Source organism: Rattus norvegicus, chromosome 11 (assembly GCF_036323735.1).
Source record: "Rattus norvegicus strain BN/NHsdMcwi chromosome 11, GRCr8, whole genome shotgun sequence".
Taxonomy (NCBI): Eukaryota; Metazoa; Chordata; class Mammalia; order Rodentia; family Muridae; genus Rattus; species Rattus norvegicus.
The window spans coordinates 95562090-95580046 of NC_086029.1; the positions used below are offsets into that span (position 1 = coordinate 95562090).

Genomic DNA, 17957 nt, shown 5'->3' on the forward strand with positions numbered 1-17957 from the left:
CCAGTTTTGGTGGCTGTATATATATTTGGGCCGCATGTCGGGCACGCCCTGAATGGCTATACCTTGAGTTGCTGCTCTAAACTTTGCTTCCATATCCCCTCCTATGTATATTGTTTCCCCTTTTAAAAAGGAATGGGAGCATCCACATTTTGGTGATCCTTCTTGAGCATCCTGTGCTCTGTGGATTACATCTTGGGTAATTCGAGCTTTTTAGCTAATATCCACTTATCAATGAGTGCATAGGAAGTGTGTTTTTCTGTGATTGAGTTACCTCATTCAGGATGATATTTTCTAGTTCATTCAATTTGCCTATGAATTTCACAGTCATTGTTTTTGATAGCTGAGTTATACTCCATGGTGTAGATGTACCACATTTTTTTAATCCATTCCTCAATTGAAGGGCATCTGGGTTCTTTCCAGCTTCTGGCTATTATAAATAAGGCTGCTATGAACATAGTGGAGCATGTGTCTTTGTTGTATGTTAGAGAACCTTTTGTATGCCCAGGAAAAGTATAGCTGGGTCCTCAGGTAATGGAATGTCCAATTTTCTAAGGAAGCTCCACACTGCTTTCCAGAGTAGTTGTACCAGTTTGCAATCCCACATCAATGGAGGAGTGTTCCTCTTTCTCCACATCCTCGCCAGCATCAGCTGTCACCTGAGTTTTTTATCTTAGCCATTCTGATTGGTATGAGGTGGTATCTCAGGGTTGTTTTGATTTGCATTTCCCTGATGACTAAGGATGTTGAACATTTCTTTAGATGCTTTTTGTACATTCGATAATCCTGAGCTCAGAATGTTTTGTTTGGCTCTGTACCCCATTTTTTAATAGGGTTGTTTGGCTATCTGGAGTCTAACTGCTTCAGTTCTTTGTATATTTTGGATATTAGCCCTCTATCAGAGGATTGGTAAAGATCTTTTCCCAATCTGTTGGTTGCTGACTTGTCCTAATGACAGTGTCCTTTGCCTTACAGAAGCTTGGCAGTTTTATGAGGTCCCATTTGTCAATTCCTGATCGTAGAGCATGAGTCATTGGTGTTTTCTTCAGGAAATTTTCCCCAGTGCCCATGTGTTCGAGACTTTTCCCCACTTTTTCTTCTATTAGTTTGAGTGTATCTGGTTTGATGTGGAGGTCCTTGATTCACTTGGACTTACATTTTGTACATGGTGATAAGAATGGATCAATTTGCACTCTACATGCTGACCTCCAGTTAAACCAGCACCATTTGTTGAAAATGCTATCTTTCTTCCATTGGATGATTTCAGCGCCTTTGTCAAAGATCAAGTTACCATAGGTGTGTGGATTCATTTCTGGGTCTTCAATTCTGTTCCACTGATCTATCTGCCTGTCTCTGTACCAATACCATACAGTTTTTATCACTATTGCTCTGTAATATTGCTTGAAGCCAGGGATGGTGATTCCCCAAGAAGTTCTTTTATTACTGAGTATAGTTTTCACTATCCTGGGTTTTTTGTTATGCCAAATGAATTTGCAAATTGCTCTTTCTATATTTATAAAGAATTGAGTAGGAATTTTGATGGTGATTACATTGAATCTGTAGATTGCTTTTGGCAAAATGGCCATCTTTACTATATTAATCCTGCCAATTTATGAGCATGGGAGATCTTTCCATCTTCTGAGATCTTCCTCAATTTCTTTCTTCAGAGACTTGAAGTTCTTATCATACAGATCTTTCACTTGCTTGGTTAAAGTCACACCAAGATATTTTATATTATTTGGGACTATTGTGAAGGGTGACATTTCCTTATTTTCTTTCTCAACCTGTTTATCCTTTGAGTAGAGGAAGGCTATTGATTTATTTGAGTAAATTTTATAGCCCAACACTTTGCTGAAGTTGCTTATCGGGTAAAGTAGTACTCTGGTGGAAATTTTGGGGTCCCTTAAGTACACTATCATATCATCTGCAAATAGTGATATTTTGATTTCTTCCCTTCAAATAGGTATCCCTTTGACCTCCTTTTACTGTCTAATTGCTCTGCCTAGGGCTTTGAGTACTATATTGAATAAGTAGGAAAAGAGTGGGCAGACTTGTCTAGTCCCTGATTTTAGTGGAACTGTTTCAAGTTTCTCTCCATTTTGTTTGATATTACCTACTTATTTGCTGTATATTGCTTTTACTATGTTTAGATATGGGCCTTGAATTCCTGATCTTTCCAGGACTTTTATCATGAAGGGGTGTTGAATTTTGTCAAATGCTTTCTCAGCCATCTAATGAAATGAACATGTGGTTGTTATATTTGAGTTTGTTTATATGCTGGATTACATTGATGGATTTTCATAGATTAAACCATGCCTGTATCCCTGGGAAGAAGCTTACTTAATCATGGTGGTTGAACGTTTTGATGTTTTCTTCGATTTGGTTCATAAGAATTTTATTGAATATTTTTGCATCAATATTCCTAAGGGAAATTGGTCTGAAGTTCTCTTTCTTTGTTGGGTCTTTGTGTGGTTTAGGTGTAAGAGTAATTGTGGCTTCATAGAAGGAATTCGGTAGTGTTGCAACTGTTTCAATTTTGTGGAATAGTTTGGATAGTCTTGGTATGAGGTCTTCTATGAAGGTCTGATAGAATTCTGCACTGAACCCGTCTGGACCTGGGCTCTTTTTGGTTGAGAGACCTTTAATGACTGCTTCTATTTCGTTAGGAGTTATGGGGTTGTTTAACTGGTTTATCTGTTCCTGATTTAACTTCGGTACCTGGTATCTGTCTAGGAAATTGTCCATTTCCTGCAGATTTTCAAGTTTTGTTGAATATAGGCTTTTGTAGTAAGATCTGATGATTTTTTGAATTTCCTCTGAATCTGTAGTTATGTCTCCCTTTTCATTTCTGATTTTGTTAATTTGGACACACGCTCTGTATCCTCTCGTTAGTCTGGCTAAGGGTTTATCTATCTTGTTGATTTTCTCAAAGAACCAACTTTTGGTTCTGTTGATTCTTTCTATGGTCCTTTTTGTTTCTACTTGGCTGATTTCAGCTCTGAGTTTGATTATTTCCTGCCTTCTACTCCTCCTGGGTGTATTTGCTTCTTTTTGTTCTAGAGCTTTTAGGTGTGCTGTCAAGCTGCTGACATATGCTCTCTCCTGTTTCTTTCTGCAGGCACTCAGCGCTATGAGTTTTCCTCTTAGCACAGCTTTCATTGTGTCCCATAAATTTGGGTATGTTGTATCTTCATTTTCATTAAATCCTAAGAAGTCTTTAATTTCTTTATTTCTTCCTTGACCAAACTCTCCTTGAGTAGAGCATTGTTCAACTTCCACGTATATGTGGGCTTTCTGTCATTATTGTTGTTATTGAAGACCAGTCTTGGTGCATGGTGATCTGATAGGATGCATGGGATTATTTCTATCTTCCTATATCTGTTGAGGCCTATTTTATGACTGATTATATGGTCAATTTTGGAGGTCCCATGAAGTGCTGAGAAGAAGGTATATCCTTTTGATTTAGGATGGAATGTTCTATAAATATCTATTAAATCCATTTGGTTCATAACTTCAGCTAGTTTCTCTATGTCTTTGTTTAATTTCTGTTTCCATGATCTGTCTATTGATGAGAGTGGGGTGTTGAAATCTCCTACTATTATCATGTGAGGTGCAATGTGTGCTTTGAGCTTTAGTAAGGTTTCTTTTATGTATATAGGTGGCCTTGTATTGGGAGCATAGATATTTAGGATTGAGAGTTCATCTTGGTGGTTTTTTCCTGTGATGAATATGAAGTGTCCTTCCTTATCTTTTTTGATGACTTTTGGTTGAAAGTCAATTTTATCTGATTTAGAATGGCAACTCCATCTTGTTTCTTCAGGCCATTAGCTTGGAAAGTTGATTTCCAGCCATTTACTCTGAGGTAGTGTCTGTCATTATCTCTGAGGTGTGTTTCCTGCATGCAGCAAAATGCTGGATCGTCTTTATGTATCCAGTCTGTTAGTCTGTGTCTTTTTATTGGGGAATTGAGTCCGTTGATGTGGAGAGATATTAAGGAATAGTGATTGTGGCTTCCTGTTATTTTCATTGTTAGAGGTGGAAATATATTCGTTTTTCTCTCTTTTGGTTTCATTGCAAGGAAATTATATTCTTGCTTTCTGTACATTGTAGTTTCTCTCCTTGTGTTGGAGTTTTCCATCTATTATCCTTTGTAGGTCTGGATTTGTAGAAATATATTTTGTAAACTTGGTTTTGTCAGGGAATATCTTGATTTCTCCATCTATGTTAATTGAGAGTTTGACTGGATACAGTAACCTGGGCTGGCATTTGTGTTCTCTTAGGGTCTGTATGACATCTGCCCAGGATCTTCTGGCTTTCATAGTCTCTGGCGAGAAGTCTGGTGTGATTCTGATAGGTCTGCCTTTATATGTTACTTGACCTTTTCCCTTTACTGCTTTTAATATTTTTTTCTTTGTTTTGTGCATTTGGTGTTTTAACTATTATGTGACAGGAGGAGTTTCTCTTCTGGTCCAATCTATTTGGAGTTCTGTAGGCTTCTTGTATGTTTATGGGCATTTCTTTCTTTAGGTTAGGGAAGTTTTCTTGTATAATTTTGTTGAAGATATTTACTGGTCCTTTGAGCTGTGACTCTTTGCTCTCCTCTATCCCTCATATGCTTAGGTTTGGTCTCCTCACTGTGCCCTGGATTCTATGGATGTTTTGGGTTAGCAGCTTTGTGCGTTTTGCATTGTCTCTGACTCTTGTGGCAATGTTTTCTGTGGCATCGTCTGCCCTGAGATTGCCTTTCAATCTCCTGTATCCTGTTGGTGATGCTTGCATCTGTGACTCCTGATCTCTTTCCTAGTTTTTCTGTCTCCAGGTTGGTGTCCCTTTGTGATATCTTTATTGTTTCTATTTCCATTTTTAGATCCTGGATGGTTTTGTTCAATTCCTTCACCTGTTCGATTGTGTTTTCCGTAACTATTTAGGGGGTTTTTGCGTTTCCTCTTTAAGGGCTTCTGCTTGTTTACCTGTGTTGTCCTGTATTTCTTTAAGGGAGTTTTTTTTTTTTTTGTCCTCCTTTAGGTCCTCTATCATCATGAGATGTGATTTGAAATCCAAATCTTGCTTTTCCATTGTGTTGTGGTATCTAGGGATTGCCGAGATGGGAGAACTGTGTTCTGATGATGCCAAGTAGTCTTGGTTTCTCTTGCTTAGGTTCTTGAATTTGCCTCTCACCATCTGCTCATCTCTTATGGTCTTGCTGTCTCTGACTGGAGCTTCTTCCTCCTGTGGGCCTGTGAGTCTGTGATCTTAGGAGTGAGAGCACTCCTGGGAGACCAGCTCTCTCCATGCAGACTTTTGGCTTGTGAGGGCTGTGGGACAGCCATAGCTCTGGATGCAGATGGAGACCAGAAAGATCCTGTCCCAGGCTGGTTTATGGTTCCTGTGCCCTGTGCTCTCCTGGCAGGTCCCTCTTTGGACAGTTAATGGAACAAAAGTGCGTTCTCACCTGGGCTTTGAAGTCAGATCACTTTTGGGAGACTAGCTCTCTAGGGGCAGGTTTTGTGTCCAGAGGACTGTGGGACAGCCTTAGCTCTCAGGTGCAGATGGAGACTGGGATGGTCCTGTCTGTCTTCTATCTTCTTAACGTAGACAGTAGACACTAGGCTAGCCAGGGCCACAGAGGACTATCCTGGTTTCCAAAGAAGCAAAAAGCAAGCAAGCAAACAAACAAACCCGGATCTTTAAAATGTATGATACTTCATAGCACCCAGGACCTGAAATCTGTGGGTGAACAAAACAATCTAGGGCAGTGGGCTTAATCATACTGTAAATATTAGGTGACAGGCTAGCAAAGGACCTTGAGTTTTGATGGCCACATCAGTTCAAGACAAAAATTCTTTGTTCTGAGACATGTAGGTGTTGTTAACTTTTGAAGTTAAACCACTTGGAAAAGTTTGGCTATATTGAGAGTTGAGTGCTAGCAAAAAACCCAACTGGTCTTTCAGAAACATGGCAGAGAAGTTGGTCCCAGGCCTAGTAGTCCGTGGATTGTGGGAGGGGCCGACATAGCTTTTCCCTTGAGGCCACTAGGTGGCTTCGCTGGAGAACCAGTCAAGGCAGGAGTATTAAATCTAACAGTGGCCCTCAGACTTGGGGGGTGGTTTAGAGGGTTTTTAGGGTCTTCTTGGATACATTGTCTTGATAGGTAGTATCTTCTGTCCTAATGTGGTCTCTTTCTGGTTCGGTGGTAAGAATTGTGACTTTTGTACACCCTTGATTCTGATGGCCCTACACTCTTTCTTCCGCCTCTCTGCTTTCATCCTGCTTAACCTTCTGACCTCTAGTCCCTTCCACATTCGTGTCACGTGGACTGTGCTTCCCTCCTCCTGTCTTTTCATCTGTGTTGATCTCCTTTCGTGGACTTCTTTCTTTGACTCCATACCCATTCTTTCATGAATACAGATATATACAAATTAAAAGCTAGGATCTGCATTTGAGAAAGAAGTGGTTGCTGTGAGCCTGGGTTGCCTTACTTAATATATATTACTTTCTCCTTCCATCCATTTTCTTGTAAATTTTATAACTTCATTTTTCTTTATAGCTGGGTAAAATGCCATCGTATTATGAAACAGGATTCATCTGCCATTGGATAGCATAATAAACATGAATGTGTAGGTCCTTTTGGTCTTTGCCCAGGAGTGGCATATGTGGTAGTTAACTGAGTTTCCTGGTGGCTGTGCTAGTTTACACTCACAAACAGTGAAAGGGGTTTTATATATATATGTGTGTGTGTGTGTGTATGTGTGTGTGTGTGTGTGTGTGTATGTATATGTATATATGTATATATATTTATTATCACCATTTCATTTTATTATTTGTTTTCTTGATAGCTGACTAGGGTGATGTCGAGTCTTAAATCGTTTATTTTAGTGATTTATTTATTTAGTGTAGTATGTGTGTTACTGTGGACATGTGTATGTCACCTTATATATATAAAGTTCAGGGGTAGATTCTCTTCTTGTATCCTGTGATTGTCAGGGGATTGAACTCAGGATTTCAGGATTGGAGGAAGTACTTTTTACCTGTTGATCCAAATTATTAGCTCCATGTCTGGTATAATTCTGCAAAACTGAAGATTTCTCTGTGCTTGGATTTTCATTATGACTTTAGAGATATATTTTTATTACTGCTTCAATCTCATTGCCTATTATCGATCTGTTTAAATTATTTATCTCATCTTGGCTTATGTATCTAGAAACCCATCGTTTCTTTGAGGTTTTCCAGTTTATGTCCTAGTGCCTTTCTGGATCTCATTGACATCTGTTGTCATGGCTTCCTGTTCTCCTCACTCTTGCTGATGGGTATGCTCTTGTTAGTTTAGCTGAAGGTTTGTCAGTCTTGTTTGTCTTTTCAAAGAACCAACTCTTGTTTTAGTTTAGGTCTTTTTTTTTTTTTGTATTTTCTTTTCATTACTTAGTGCAATGATGATATTAATTATTTCTGTCTGCTGATTTGGGAATTTGCTCATGCTTGTTGTTTTTCCCAACCCCTTAAGGCACATTGTTATTCATTTGAGGTTTTTTTTTTCATTCATTCATTCATTCATTCATTCATTCATTTATTGGCTATTTTCTAATCAAGAGTATATTTTCTGCCCACTAAGCAATGTCATTTAGAAGAACAATTAGTAAAATTTGAAGAAGAAAGACAATGAAAATTTGCTTTTAACATTTTCTCTCAGGGAACACTTCAACCTAAGGAAAACACCTTGCAGTCCGAGTCCTTTATTTCCTTTTTGTCCATTAGGTGATTGAATCCGTATGGCATGGGCTCCAGCAGCTCAGGCTCCTTCCCGTTAGTCCTCACAAAGTGGGCTTCTCTGGGTGGCGCAGGCTGGCGCTTCAGCTGAACCCAGGTGCCCTTCTCTTTGGCTTCCTTTTTCTTCTGATCGTTCTCCTTCACCTGCTTCAGGAAGCCGTCTCTGCTCTTCGAGTGCTTGATGTACTCAATCCGCACATTGATCCTCTTGGCCAGAATCTTGCCTTTAACTTGCTTGTTTACAATGATGCCCACGGCATGCTGGGTGACGTTGTAGACTCTTCCGGTTTTGCCGTGGTAACACTTATGGGGCGTTCCTTTTTGAACAGTGCCCATTCCCTTGATGTCTACAATATCATCCTTCTTGTAGATTCGCATGTAAGTGGCCAAAGGAACGACTCCATGTTTCCTAAAGGCCTAGAGAACACGTACCTAGTGCCTCTCCTCTTTCCTTTTGTGTCCGTCATTTTGGAGAGTGACTGGAAGACGGCTGCCGCCTTCTTTTATTTTTTATAAGGTAGGTCCTTGCTGCTCTAAACTTTCCTCTAAGAAATACTGTTATTTATATAGGTTTTGGTATGTTGTGATTTCATTTTCATTAAAATCTATGAATTTTTTATGGACTCACTTGTCAATAATAATTTTGTTAATTTCAATGAGTGTATATTTTTGTAGTTCCTTGATTTCTTAATTTATTTGTTTATGGTAAGATCAGGATAAAAGAAGTTTTCTGATATTTAGAAAAAATTTCCTTTTTGTCCCAGCTCATGATATGTTTTAGTAAAAACTTCAGGGGAAGCTAAGAAGAATGTGAATTCTACACTTGTTTTATTTCTGTTGCTGTAACAAATGCTCCTAAAAAAACAACTGAGGGAAGAACGTTGATTTGACTAACCGCAATTCTAGGTTATAGTACATTCTTGAGGTAAAGGCCAGGCAGGAAATTAAGTTAGCGCATCCCAGCTAAGAACAGAAAGAGAAGGAACCCACATGTCCTTGCTTGCTCTCTGCTAGCTTTTACTCTCTCACCCTCAGGCCTGCCTAAGGATTGCTGCCCCCACCTCCAACACACACCATAGTCCACACAACTAACACAGCCTCCTACCAACGTGCTTTCATGCCAGCATGCTCTACAAGTTAAACAGCACAGTGATGTTGATGTGGAAGATTCTGTAGATGTTTTTAGGTACATTTGATCTGCAATGCTGAATGAAAAAAAGAAATAAAAAGAGAAAAAGACATGACTGCTCCTCAGTATGGTGGAGGAGAAACTTTACTATGCAGATGTTGGAGAACACAGTCAGAGGCAGACACTTCGGGGAGAGCCCAAACTGGTCAGGACCCTGAGCCGTGTGGGTATGGGGGAGGGGAAAGAGGGGGGAACCAGGTGCTGCAGGTAACCAAGATGTGTGGATTATTTGAGGAAGAACCTCTAGGGGAGGGCAGCCCAGCCCCTGGATTGGAGAGTTCAGGGTAGAGGGTGGGGTATGCTAGTCTAACCCTGTAACAGATGGGACTGAAAGATGCTGGGAGAACCCGGAGGCCAGGTCTGCTTTGACAATGTTAGATATAGGTACTTCAGCCGCTTGTCTGGAGTTTGAAACTCAACAATGTCATTTAATTTAGGTGTTTCTCTGTGAGTTTTTCATGTGCTTGTTTACGGTCTTCATGATCTGTCTTGGTAACCTTTGTTAGATTGGGATTGATGGATAAAAGAAAGACAGGTATCTACAGAAGCAGCACTGTTCTTTAATCAGAACAACTCAAAGGCCATAGTCTTTCCATGGAAGTGGAGACTGCACATATGGTGTGAGGGTCTTGGAGTTTTTAAGAAAAGAAAAGGGAAAATGGGGAGAAGCTATGGCTGTAGCCACCCCAGCTCCTGTGGTCCCTGCAGCTATCTCTGCTGCCACTACCACATCAGTACAAGAAGAGCCTGCAGCATCACCAGAGCCCAGAAAAGAGACAGATTTGTGAAGCTGAAGGTGACAACCTTGAGGACTTAGAGAGGCACTGCAGGAGAAAGCCCTGCTATGAAAGGCTCAAGGGTCCCCACAGTTCTAGGCGGACGTTTGTTACGTTATAAATTTTATTTGGTTTGTACTGAATTCCACTTCTAAACTGCTAAAATGTGTTTGAACTTTAGACTATAACATTTGTTATAATAATTGTTAGGTCGAAGTTCATGTTTTAAAAAAGGGGGCATGTCTGCCCAGCAGTGAGCTGATACCATCCCACAGTTCCCTGCACCCAAACCACCCAGGAGTGCAGACATCCTGAGACCGCAGGACAGACTGCCACCTCTGTACACCTCTGCCCACAGCCCTGGTCCAAGGGGAAACTGCACAGTGCCTCTGGACACAGGGATATAGGAACAGACAACTGCCGGTACCCACGGTTCTGGTCTGTGCTTAGGACCGAACTGAACCGACGAAACAGCTCCCTGCACCCAAATCCCTTAGGGGAGAGAGCTGGACCCTCAGAAGTGTGGATACCCCTGAGAAGTCAGAGGAGACTACCCTCTGCCCACAGTCCAGACCCAAGAGGGAATTGACAACTGTGACAACTGTGCCCGCTGGGTACAAGGACCTACACGAGCAATCAGGAACAGGACCCTTTGATTCCTGCCAAGACCTAGAGCTGGAAGTTAGTTTCTAGGAGTGCCAACACACCTGAAATCAGAATACCTGTTCTCAGGAAAAGCTGGAAGAAAACAGAAAAACAATTCTACAGGAGTGCTGACACAGCGGCCTACAGCAGGGTCAAGTCACTCAGAAACAGCAAGACAAGCACACACCAGAGACAGGCCAATGGCTAGAGGCAAGCGCAGGAACCTAAGCAACAGAAACCAAGACTACTCGGCATCATCACAGCCCAGTTCTCCCACCAAAGAAAATACTGGATATCCAAACACACCAGAAAAGCAACATTTAGATTTAAAATCACATTTGTTCATGATGATGGAAGACGCCAAGAAAGACATAAAGGACTCCCTTAAAGAAATGCAGGAAAACACAAGTAAACAAGACGAAGCCTTAGAGAGGAAGCACAAAAATCTCTGAAAGAATTCCAGAAAAACACAACAAAACAGGTAAATGAATTGAAAATGGAAATAGAAACAATAAAGAAAACACAAAGGGAGACAACCCTGGATATAGAAAACCCAAGAAAGAGACAAGCAGTCATAGATACAAGCATCACCAAGAGAATACAAGAGATAGAAGAGAGAATCTCAGGAGCAGAAGATACCAGAGAAAACATCGACACAACTGTCAAAGATAATGTAAAACACAAATAGTTCCTAGCCCAAAATATACAGGAAATCCAGGACACAATGAGAAGATCAAACCTAAGGATAATAGGTATAGAAGAGAGTGAAGACTCCAAACTTAAAAGGCCAGTAAATATATTCAACAAAATTATAGAAGAAAACTTCCCTAACTTAAAGAAAGAAATGCTCATAAACATACAAGAAGCCTCCAAACTCCAAATAGATTGGACCAGAAGAGAATTCCTCCTGTCACATAATAGTTAAAACACCTAATGGGGAAACTACACCACAGAAAAAGCTAGAAATTAAACATCTTTCAACAAACTCAAAAGAAGATAGCCACACAAACATAATTCCACCTCTAACAACTAAAATAACAGGAAACAATCACGAATCCTTACTATCTTTTAAAATCAATGGACTCAATTACCAATGAAAAGACATACACTAACAAACTGGATATATAAAAATGACCCAGCATTTTGCTGCATACAGGAAACATACCTCAGTGACACAGACAGACACCACCTCAGAGTAAAAGGCTGGGAAAAAATTTACCAAGTAAATGGTCCCAAGATACAAGCTAGAATACCCATTCTAATATCAAATAAAATTGACTTTCAACCTAAAGTTATCAAAAGAGATAAAGAAGGACACTTCATACCTATCAAAGGAAAAATCTTCTAAGATGAACTCTGAATTCTGAACATCTACGCTCAAAATGCAAGGGCACCTACATTCATAAAAGAAACCTTACTAAAGCTCAAATCACATTCATAAAAGAAATTTTACTAAAGGTCAAAGGATACATTATACCACACACAATAATAAGGGGAGACTTCAACACTCCACTCTGAGCAATGGACAGATCATGGAAACAGAAACTAAACAGAGAGTGAAACTAACAGAGGTTATGAACCAAATGGATTTAACAGGTATTTATAGAACATTTCATCCTAAAACAAAAGAATATACCTTCTTCTCAGCATCTCATGGTATCTTCTCCAAAACTGACCATATAATCAGTCACAAAACAGGCCTCAACAGATACAAAAAGATTTAAATAATCCCATGCATCCTATCAGATCACCATGGACAGAGACTGGTCTTCAATAACAACAACAACAAAAAAAACAAAAAACAAAAAAAAGGCAGAAAGTCCACATATCCATGGAAACTGAACAATGCTCTACTCAACGATAACTTGGTCAAGGAAGGGATACAGAAAAAAATTAAAGACTTTTTAAAATTTAATGAAAATGAAGGCACAACATACCCAAATTTATGGGACACAATGAAAGCTGTGCTAAGAGGAAAACTCATAGCTCTGAGTGTCTCCAAAAAGAAACTAGAGAGAATATACATTAGCAGCTTGACAGCTCACCTAAAAGTTCTAGAACAAAAAGAAGCAAATACACCCAAGAGGAGCAGAAGGCAGGAAATAATCAAACTCAGGGCTAAAATACACCAAGTAGAAACTAAGAAACCTTTACAAAGAATCAACAAAAGCAGGATCTGGTTCTTTGACAAAATCAACAAGATACATAAACCCTTAGCCAGACTAACCAGAAGGCACAGAGAGTGTTTCCAAATTATCAAAATCAGAAATGAAATGGGAGACATAACAATAGAAATCGAGGAAATTCAAAAAATCATCAGATCCTACTACAAAAGCCTATACTCAACAAAACTAGAAAATCTGGAGGAAATGGACAATTTTCTAGAAGATATTAGGTATCAAAGTTAAAGCAGGATCAGATAAACCATCTAAACAGTCCCATAATTCCTAAAGGAATAGAAGCAATTATTAAAAGTCTCCCAACCAAAAAGAGTCCAGGACCATATGGGTTTAGTGTAGATCTTTATCAGACCTTCATAGAAGACCTCATACCCATACTCTCCAAACTATCCCACAAAACAGAAACAGAAGAAACACTACCCAGCTCCTTCTATGAAGCCACAATTACACTTATACCTAAACCACACAGAGACCCAACAAAGGAAAAGAACTTCAGACCAATTTCCCTCATGAATATCGATGTAAAAATAGCAAGATTCTTGCAAACTGGATCCAAGAACACATCAGAATGATCATCCATCTTTAGGGATGTTTCAATATATGGAAATCCATCAACACAATCCCCTATATAAATAAACAAACTCAATGAAAAAAACCACATGATTATCTCATTCCATGCTGAGAAAGCATTTGACAAAATACAACGCCCCTTCATCATAAAAGTGTGGTTAGATCACGAATTCAAGTCCCATACCTAATCACAGTAAAAGCAATATACAGCAAACCAGAAGTCAACAAAGAATGCTCAACTGAAGAATGCCAAGAAGCACCTAAAGAAATGTTCAACATCCTTAGTCATCATGGAAATGCAAATCAAAACAACCCTGAGACTCCACCTCACTCCAGTCAGAATGGCTAAGATCAAAAACTCAGGTAGCAACAGATGCTGACAAGAATGTGGAGAAAGAGCAACACTCCTCTGTTTATGGTGGGATTGCATGCTGGCACAACCACTGTGGAAATCAGTCTGGAGGTTCCTCAAATAATTGGACATAGTACTACCTGAGGACCCAGCTATACCTCTCCTGGGCATATACCCAAAAGATGCTCCAACATACAACAAAGACACGTGCTCCACTATGTTCATAACAGCCTTATTTATAACAGTCAGAAGCTGGAAACAACCCAGATGTCCTTCCACAGAGGAATGGATACAGAAAATGTGGTATATTTACATAATGTAGTATTACTCAGCTATTAAAAACAATGACTACATGAAATTCTCAGGCAAACGGAAGGAACTAGAAAATATCATCCTGAATGAGGTAACCCAGTCACAAAAGAATACACATGGTATGCACTCATTGATAAGTCAATATTAGCCCAAAAGCTTGGCATACACAAGAAAACAATTCACGGCCCATATGACGCTCAAGAAAAGAAGAAAGACCAAAATGTAGATGCTTCAGTCCTTCTTAGAAAGGGCAACAAAATACTCGCGGGAGGAAATACAGGGACAGAGAATAGAGCAGGAATTGAAGGAAAGGTCAGCCAGAGACTCCCCCACCTGGGGATCCATCCCAGACCCTATTGCGGATGCCAAGAGGAGTCTGATATGGATGTCTCCTGAGAGGCTCTGCCTCACTGATACAGATGAGGATGCTGGCAGCTAATCTTGGGCTGAGCACACAAACCCCAATGGAGGAGTTAGAGGAAGGACTGAAGGAGCTGAAGGAGTTTGCACCCCATAGGAAGAACAACAACATCAACTAACCAGAGCTCCCAGATTCCCAGGGACTAAACCACCAACCAAAGAGTACACAGGAATGGACCCATGGCTTCATCCGCACATGTAGTAGAGGATGGCTTTGTCAGGCATCAATGGGAAGAGAGGCCCTTAGTCCTGACAGAGCTCAATACCCCAGTGTAGGGGAATGTTAGGGAAGGGAGGTGGGAGGGAGTGGGTATATAGATGAGGGAGCACCCTCATAGAAGCAGGGGGAGGGGGAGATAGGATAGTGGGTGTCTGCAGGGGAAACCAGGAAAGGGGATAAAATTTAAAATATAAATTTAAAGAATCCAATAAAAGAAAAAAATGTAAAAAAAAAAAAAATAAGAGAAAGAGGAATATAGAAATAATATAGAAATTATAAGATAAAAGGATAGATTATTGAATCTACTTTTAGACCAAAAACATCAATAAGACAAATAGTTTTACATTGGTGTGGACTTTGTACATTGATACAGATTTAGGACTATGTATTTTTACATTTATAAATATAAATATATATATAGTTTTGTACTTATAAATTCTTAAAAACTGGAATATAAAGTTCTAGTCCATTTAAAAAGCTGTAATTCCAAACTGTTTGCAATAATTAAGAAGCACAAGTTAACGGTCAGACAGACAAACTCATAGTAAACACTAGTAAAGTTAAATAAAGAAATATGTCTCCGAGGTTGAACAGATCTATAGAATATGACATTTAAAGATGTTTTACTCTTAAAAGGCTTGTTTGGCAGTTAGCCAAGTCAGCTCCTGGCAGCACCCTATTCTACCTCAAAGAAGATGATGACCACAGAAGAACCTCCATATGGTGTTTGCTTCAAATGTGCCAAGCTATCCAAGGGACAAAAAACTGCCCTTGCTTCAACTGCACGCAGAATGCTGTCCAAAATGACAAAGGACATACAGGAAAGTTGACTGCTGAGCTTTGCCAAGACAAAGTAAGCAATTCTTCATCATTCCTGCCCCACAGAAAAGTATTATCAGATACTCCTGTCCTGAAGACTGAGGACTGATGTCCAAGGTTCTAGAGAAAGTTTGGGGGATTTTTCCAGGCAGTCTGGGAGAAACACTGCTAATTAAGGTCGAACTCCACCATGACTCGATAGCCTCTGAGCTCAGTACAAAATGGAAGATTCTCATCTTTAGCTGGTCGTTTCCATCTCTAACCTTGTCCAGGGGATTCTAAGCCCCCACACTGGCCTTGACCAGAGGAATGTCACATAGCCTTAGTTAGCTTACAGGATCGATTCCTGCAAACTGACTCAGTATACTGCAACTGAGATGCAGGAAATGCTTCCCCGTGTAGTGAGGTATGCCAGGTAGCCTAAGCTCCCAGCCAATGACCTACACTCAGCCCAGATGTTGCTGCCCTCAGTCTCCCCAAAATGTTAAGCCTTCAATCACCATAAATAAAACTGATCTATCTACTGGGAAAAAAGAAGATAAAGGAAGTTGATAAGTCACACCAAGCCTGCAGTCTGGAGAACATGTGTGTTCAGTCGCCTCTGAGTGGAGGCCTTGCCTTGCTCAGGGTAACAATAGCAGAGCTTCCTATTTCCCACCACACGATTGCTCCATTTCCAGCAAACCCTGGGATCCAGTCAAAGGGGAGTGTTCTTGGCAGGTGGCTAGAGTGCCTGGCTGGTGCTTGTGTCTCTTCCCTTTCTGTCCTTAGGCCACAGTGTCCTCCCCCACGGTGTCTTCCGGCCACCTCCCGACTTTTAGCAGGCACTGCTTCTTTCACTCACAGAGGCCTCTGGAGTCTTGCCCTCCTAAAGGAGGCGGGATGCATGGGGAGTCCTGAGGACATACAGCACCTACCACCTACCTTTCAACAGCCGTTGGAATCACACTGGTCAAGGATGGAGCACCTGGGGTGGCTTTGGACCGCTCTGTGAACCGGGAATCAAACGCTTTCATGGGTTCAATCTTGGATGGGGTTGTTAACACGGAGGGTGACAATGCAGCAGGAGTAGAGGTAGCATTCATACTGGGGGAAAAGACAGGAGATTCATCAAACACAAACAACTAACAATTTTGGGGGTTAGACAATATACTGGGTCTCCACAACCTCAATACGGCATGTCTATCCCACAGGTTTTGCCACTTCCACAGTGACTACAGTGGAAGCCCTCCCTAGGGTCTTGAAGTCATGGCCTAATCCCGCCCTTCATCTTCAGCCTTGTCCCCTTGTCTAAGCAGATTCACCCACTGCTCACTGGGATCACAGCAAAGTCTCTGCACTTTGTGGAAAAGCTTGTCCGGCTTTCCTCTTGCTCAAACCTAGCCTGAGTCCTGAGCAAAGCTGCTAGCCTTGGTTTACCTCATGTAGATTGCTCCTCCATCTGCCCACATCCCATTCCCATACCAGATGTCTGCCAATCATCCCCAACGCACTGTTTTCCTCCTCCATGATCTCTAGTTCCAAATCACAAAACACTGCTCAGCTCTGGTGGCACCTGTCCTTCCCCAAAACCCCTTGTTGCTTCCTGAATACTGTATTGCACTGTCTCCTCTCTGATGTGTACTCATTGTTTGATAAGTGACATCATGCCAGAGACCAGAAGGACGATGCAGAAACCCAAGATTTCTTCCACTGACAGAGAAGCACTTGCCCCTATCAGTTATGATATTTACAACTGGGCCCCACTGCATATTGGAGCATCTTCCTAAAATGCAAGTCCTAAAACCTGTCTCCTTCTGAGAAAGGCCCAGGGTACCCAGCTTAGAATGGGAACCCAGCCTTTGCTCCTCTTTTCCCAATCCACCTAAGGGACTCGAAGCCCTGCTTTGCCACTGTCCTGGCCCTCAGCTTTCCCTTGATTGTCTTGCATGGGCTCTGAGAGAAATACTTTCTACAGTATCAATGAAACCTGCTTGCTAAGCCTCCCAATGAACAAATAGCCCTTTCTGCAAAAGGACCCTGAGAGCTACCATGCAACCCTGAGGATGCCACTTCCTTATTGGAGGACAAGCACCTGCCAATCAAGGCCTTGTATATACCTGGTCCTTACAGTGTATAGTCCAGAGTAGGAATGTGGCCCATGTTCACTCTTACTCATGCTCCCTGAGTCCTGACAGACAGTGAAAGCATGGACTCAGTGAATTTGATTCTAAGTATGGTGGGAAATCTACATGCTCACACGATCACTCTAGCAGCGATGAAGCATGAAACGCACAGCATAGCAGAGGCCAAAGCCAGAAATGTCAGGCCATGTCTGGTCTAGGTCTGCCAGAAAGTAGGTCGATCCTGTTGCAGAAAGTACCTCAGTGGCAGGTCCCTAAATCTTGCAGCTCTAATCTCAGCCAGCTTCTGTCAAGTCACATAGCCTCAGAGACCAACTTAAACAAATCCTCCCATTTAAGGAAGAACTTTATTTTAAGCATTTTTTGTTTTTAGTAAAGTGTCCATGAACTAATGAGAGAATTAAACTCATTTTTTTCAATGATTTATTTTTCTTTTATGTGCATTGGTGTTTTGCTTGCCTGTATGTCTATGTGAGGGTGTCAAATCACTTGGAGCTGGTTTTCAGAAAGTTAGTTGTGAGCTGTCATGTGGGTGCTGGGAATTGAACCCAGGTCCTCTGGAAGAGCAACCAGAACTTTCAACTGCTAAA

At 40.9% G+C, this 17957-nt stretch overlaps 1 protein-coding gene across 8 annotated transcripts in view; it reads right to left on the reverse strand.

The window, feature by feature from the left end:
- The window catches only part of Hira (histone cell cycle regulator), a 108735-nt gene that overhangs the window by 33259 nt on the left and 57519 nt on the right, over positions 1 to 17957 (reverse strand). For all 8 annotated transcript variants that reach the window (XR_010055965.1, NM_001135760.1, XM_063270679.1 and 5 more), the window contains one exon: positions 16169 to 16330. Coding sequence is in view for 7 of the 8 variants with exons in the window: in NM_001135760.1 (NP_001129232.1) it covers positions 16169 to 16330 (162 nt within the window). In the remaining variant the exon portion in view is untranslated. The remainder of the gene's footprint in view (positions 1 to 16168; positions 16331 to 17957) is intronic.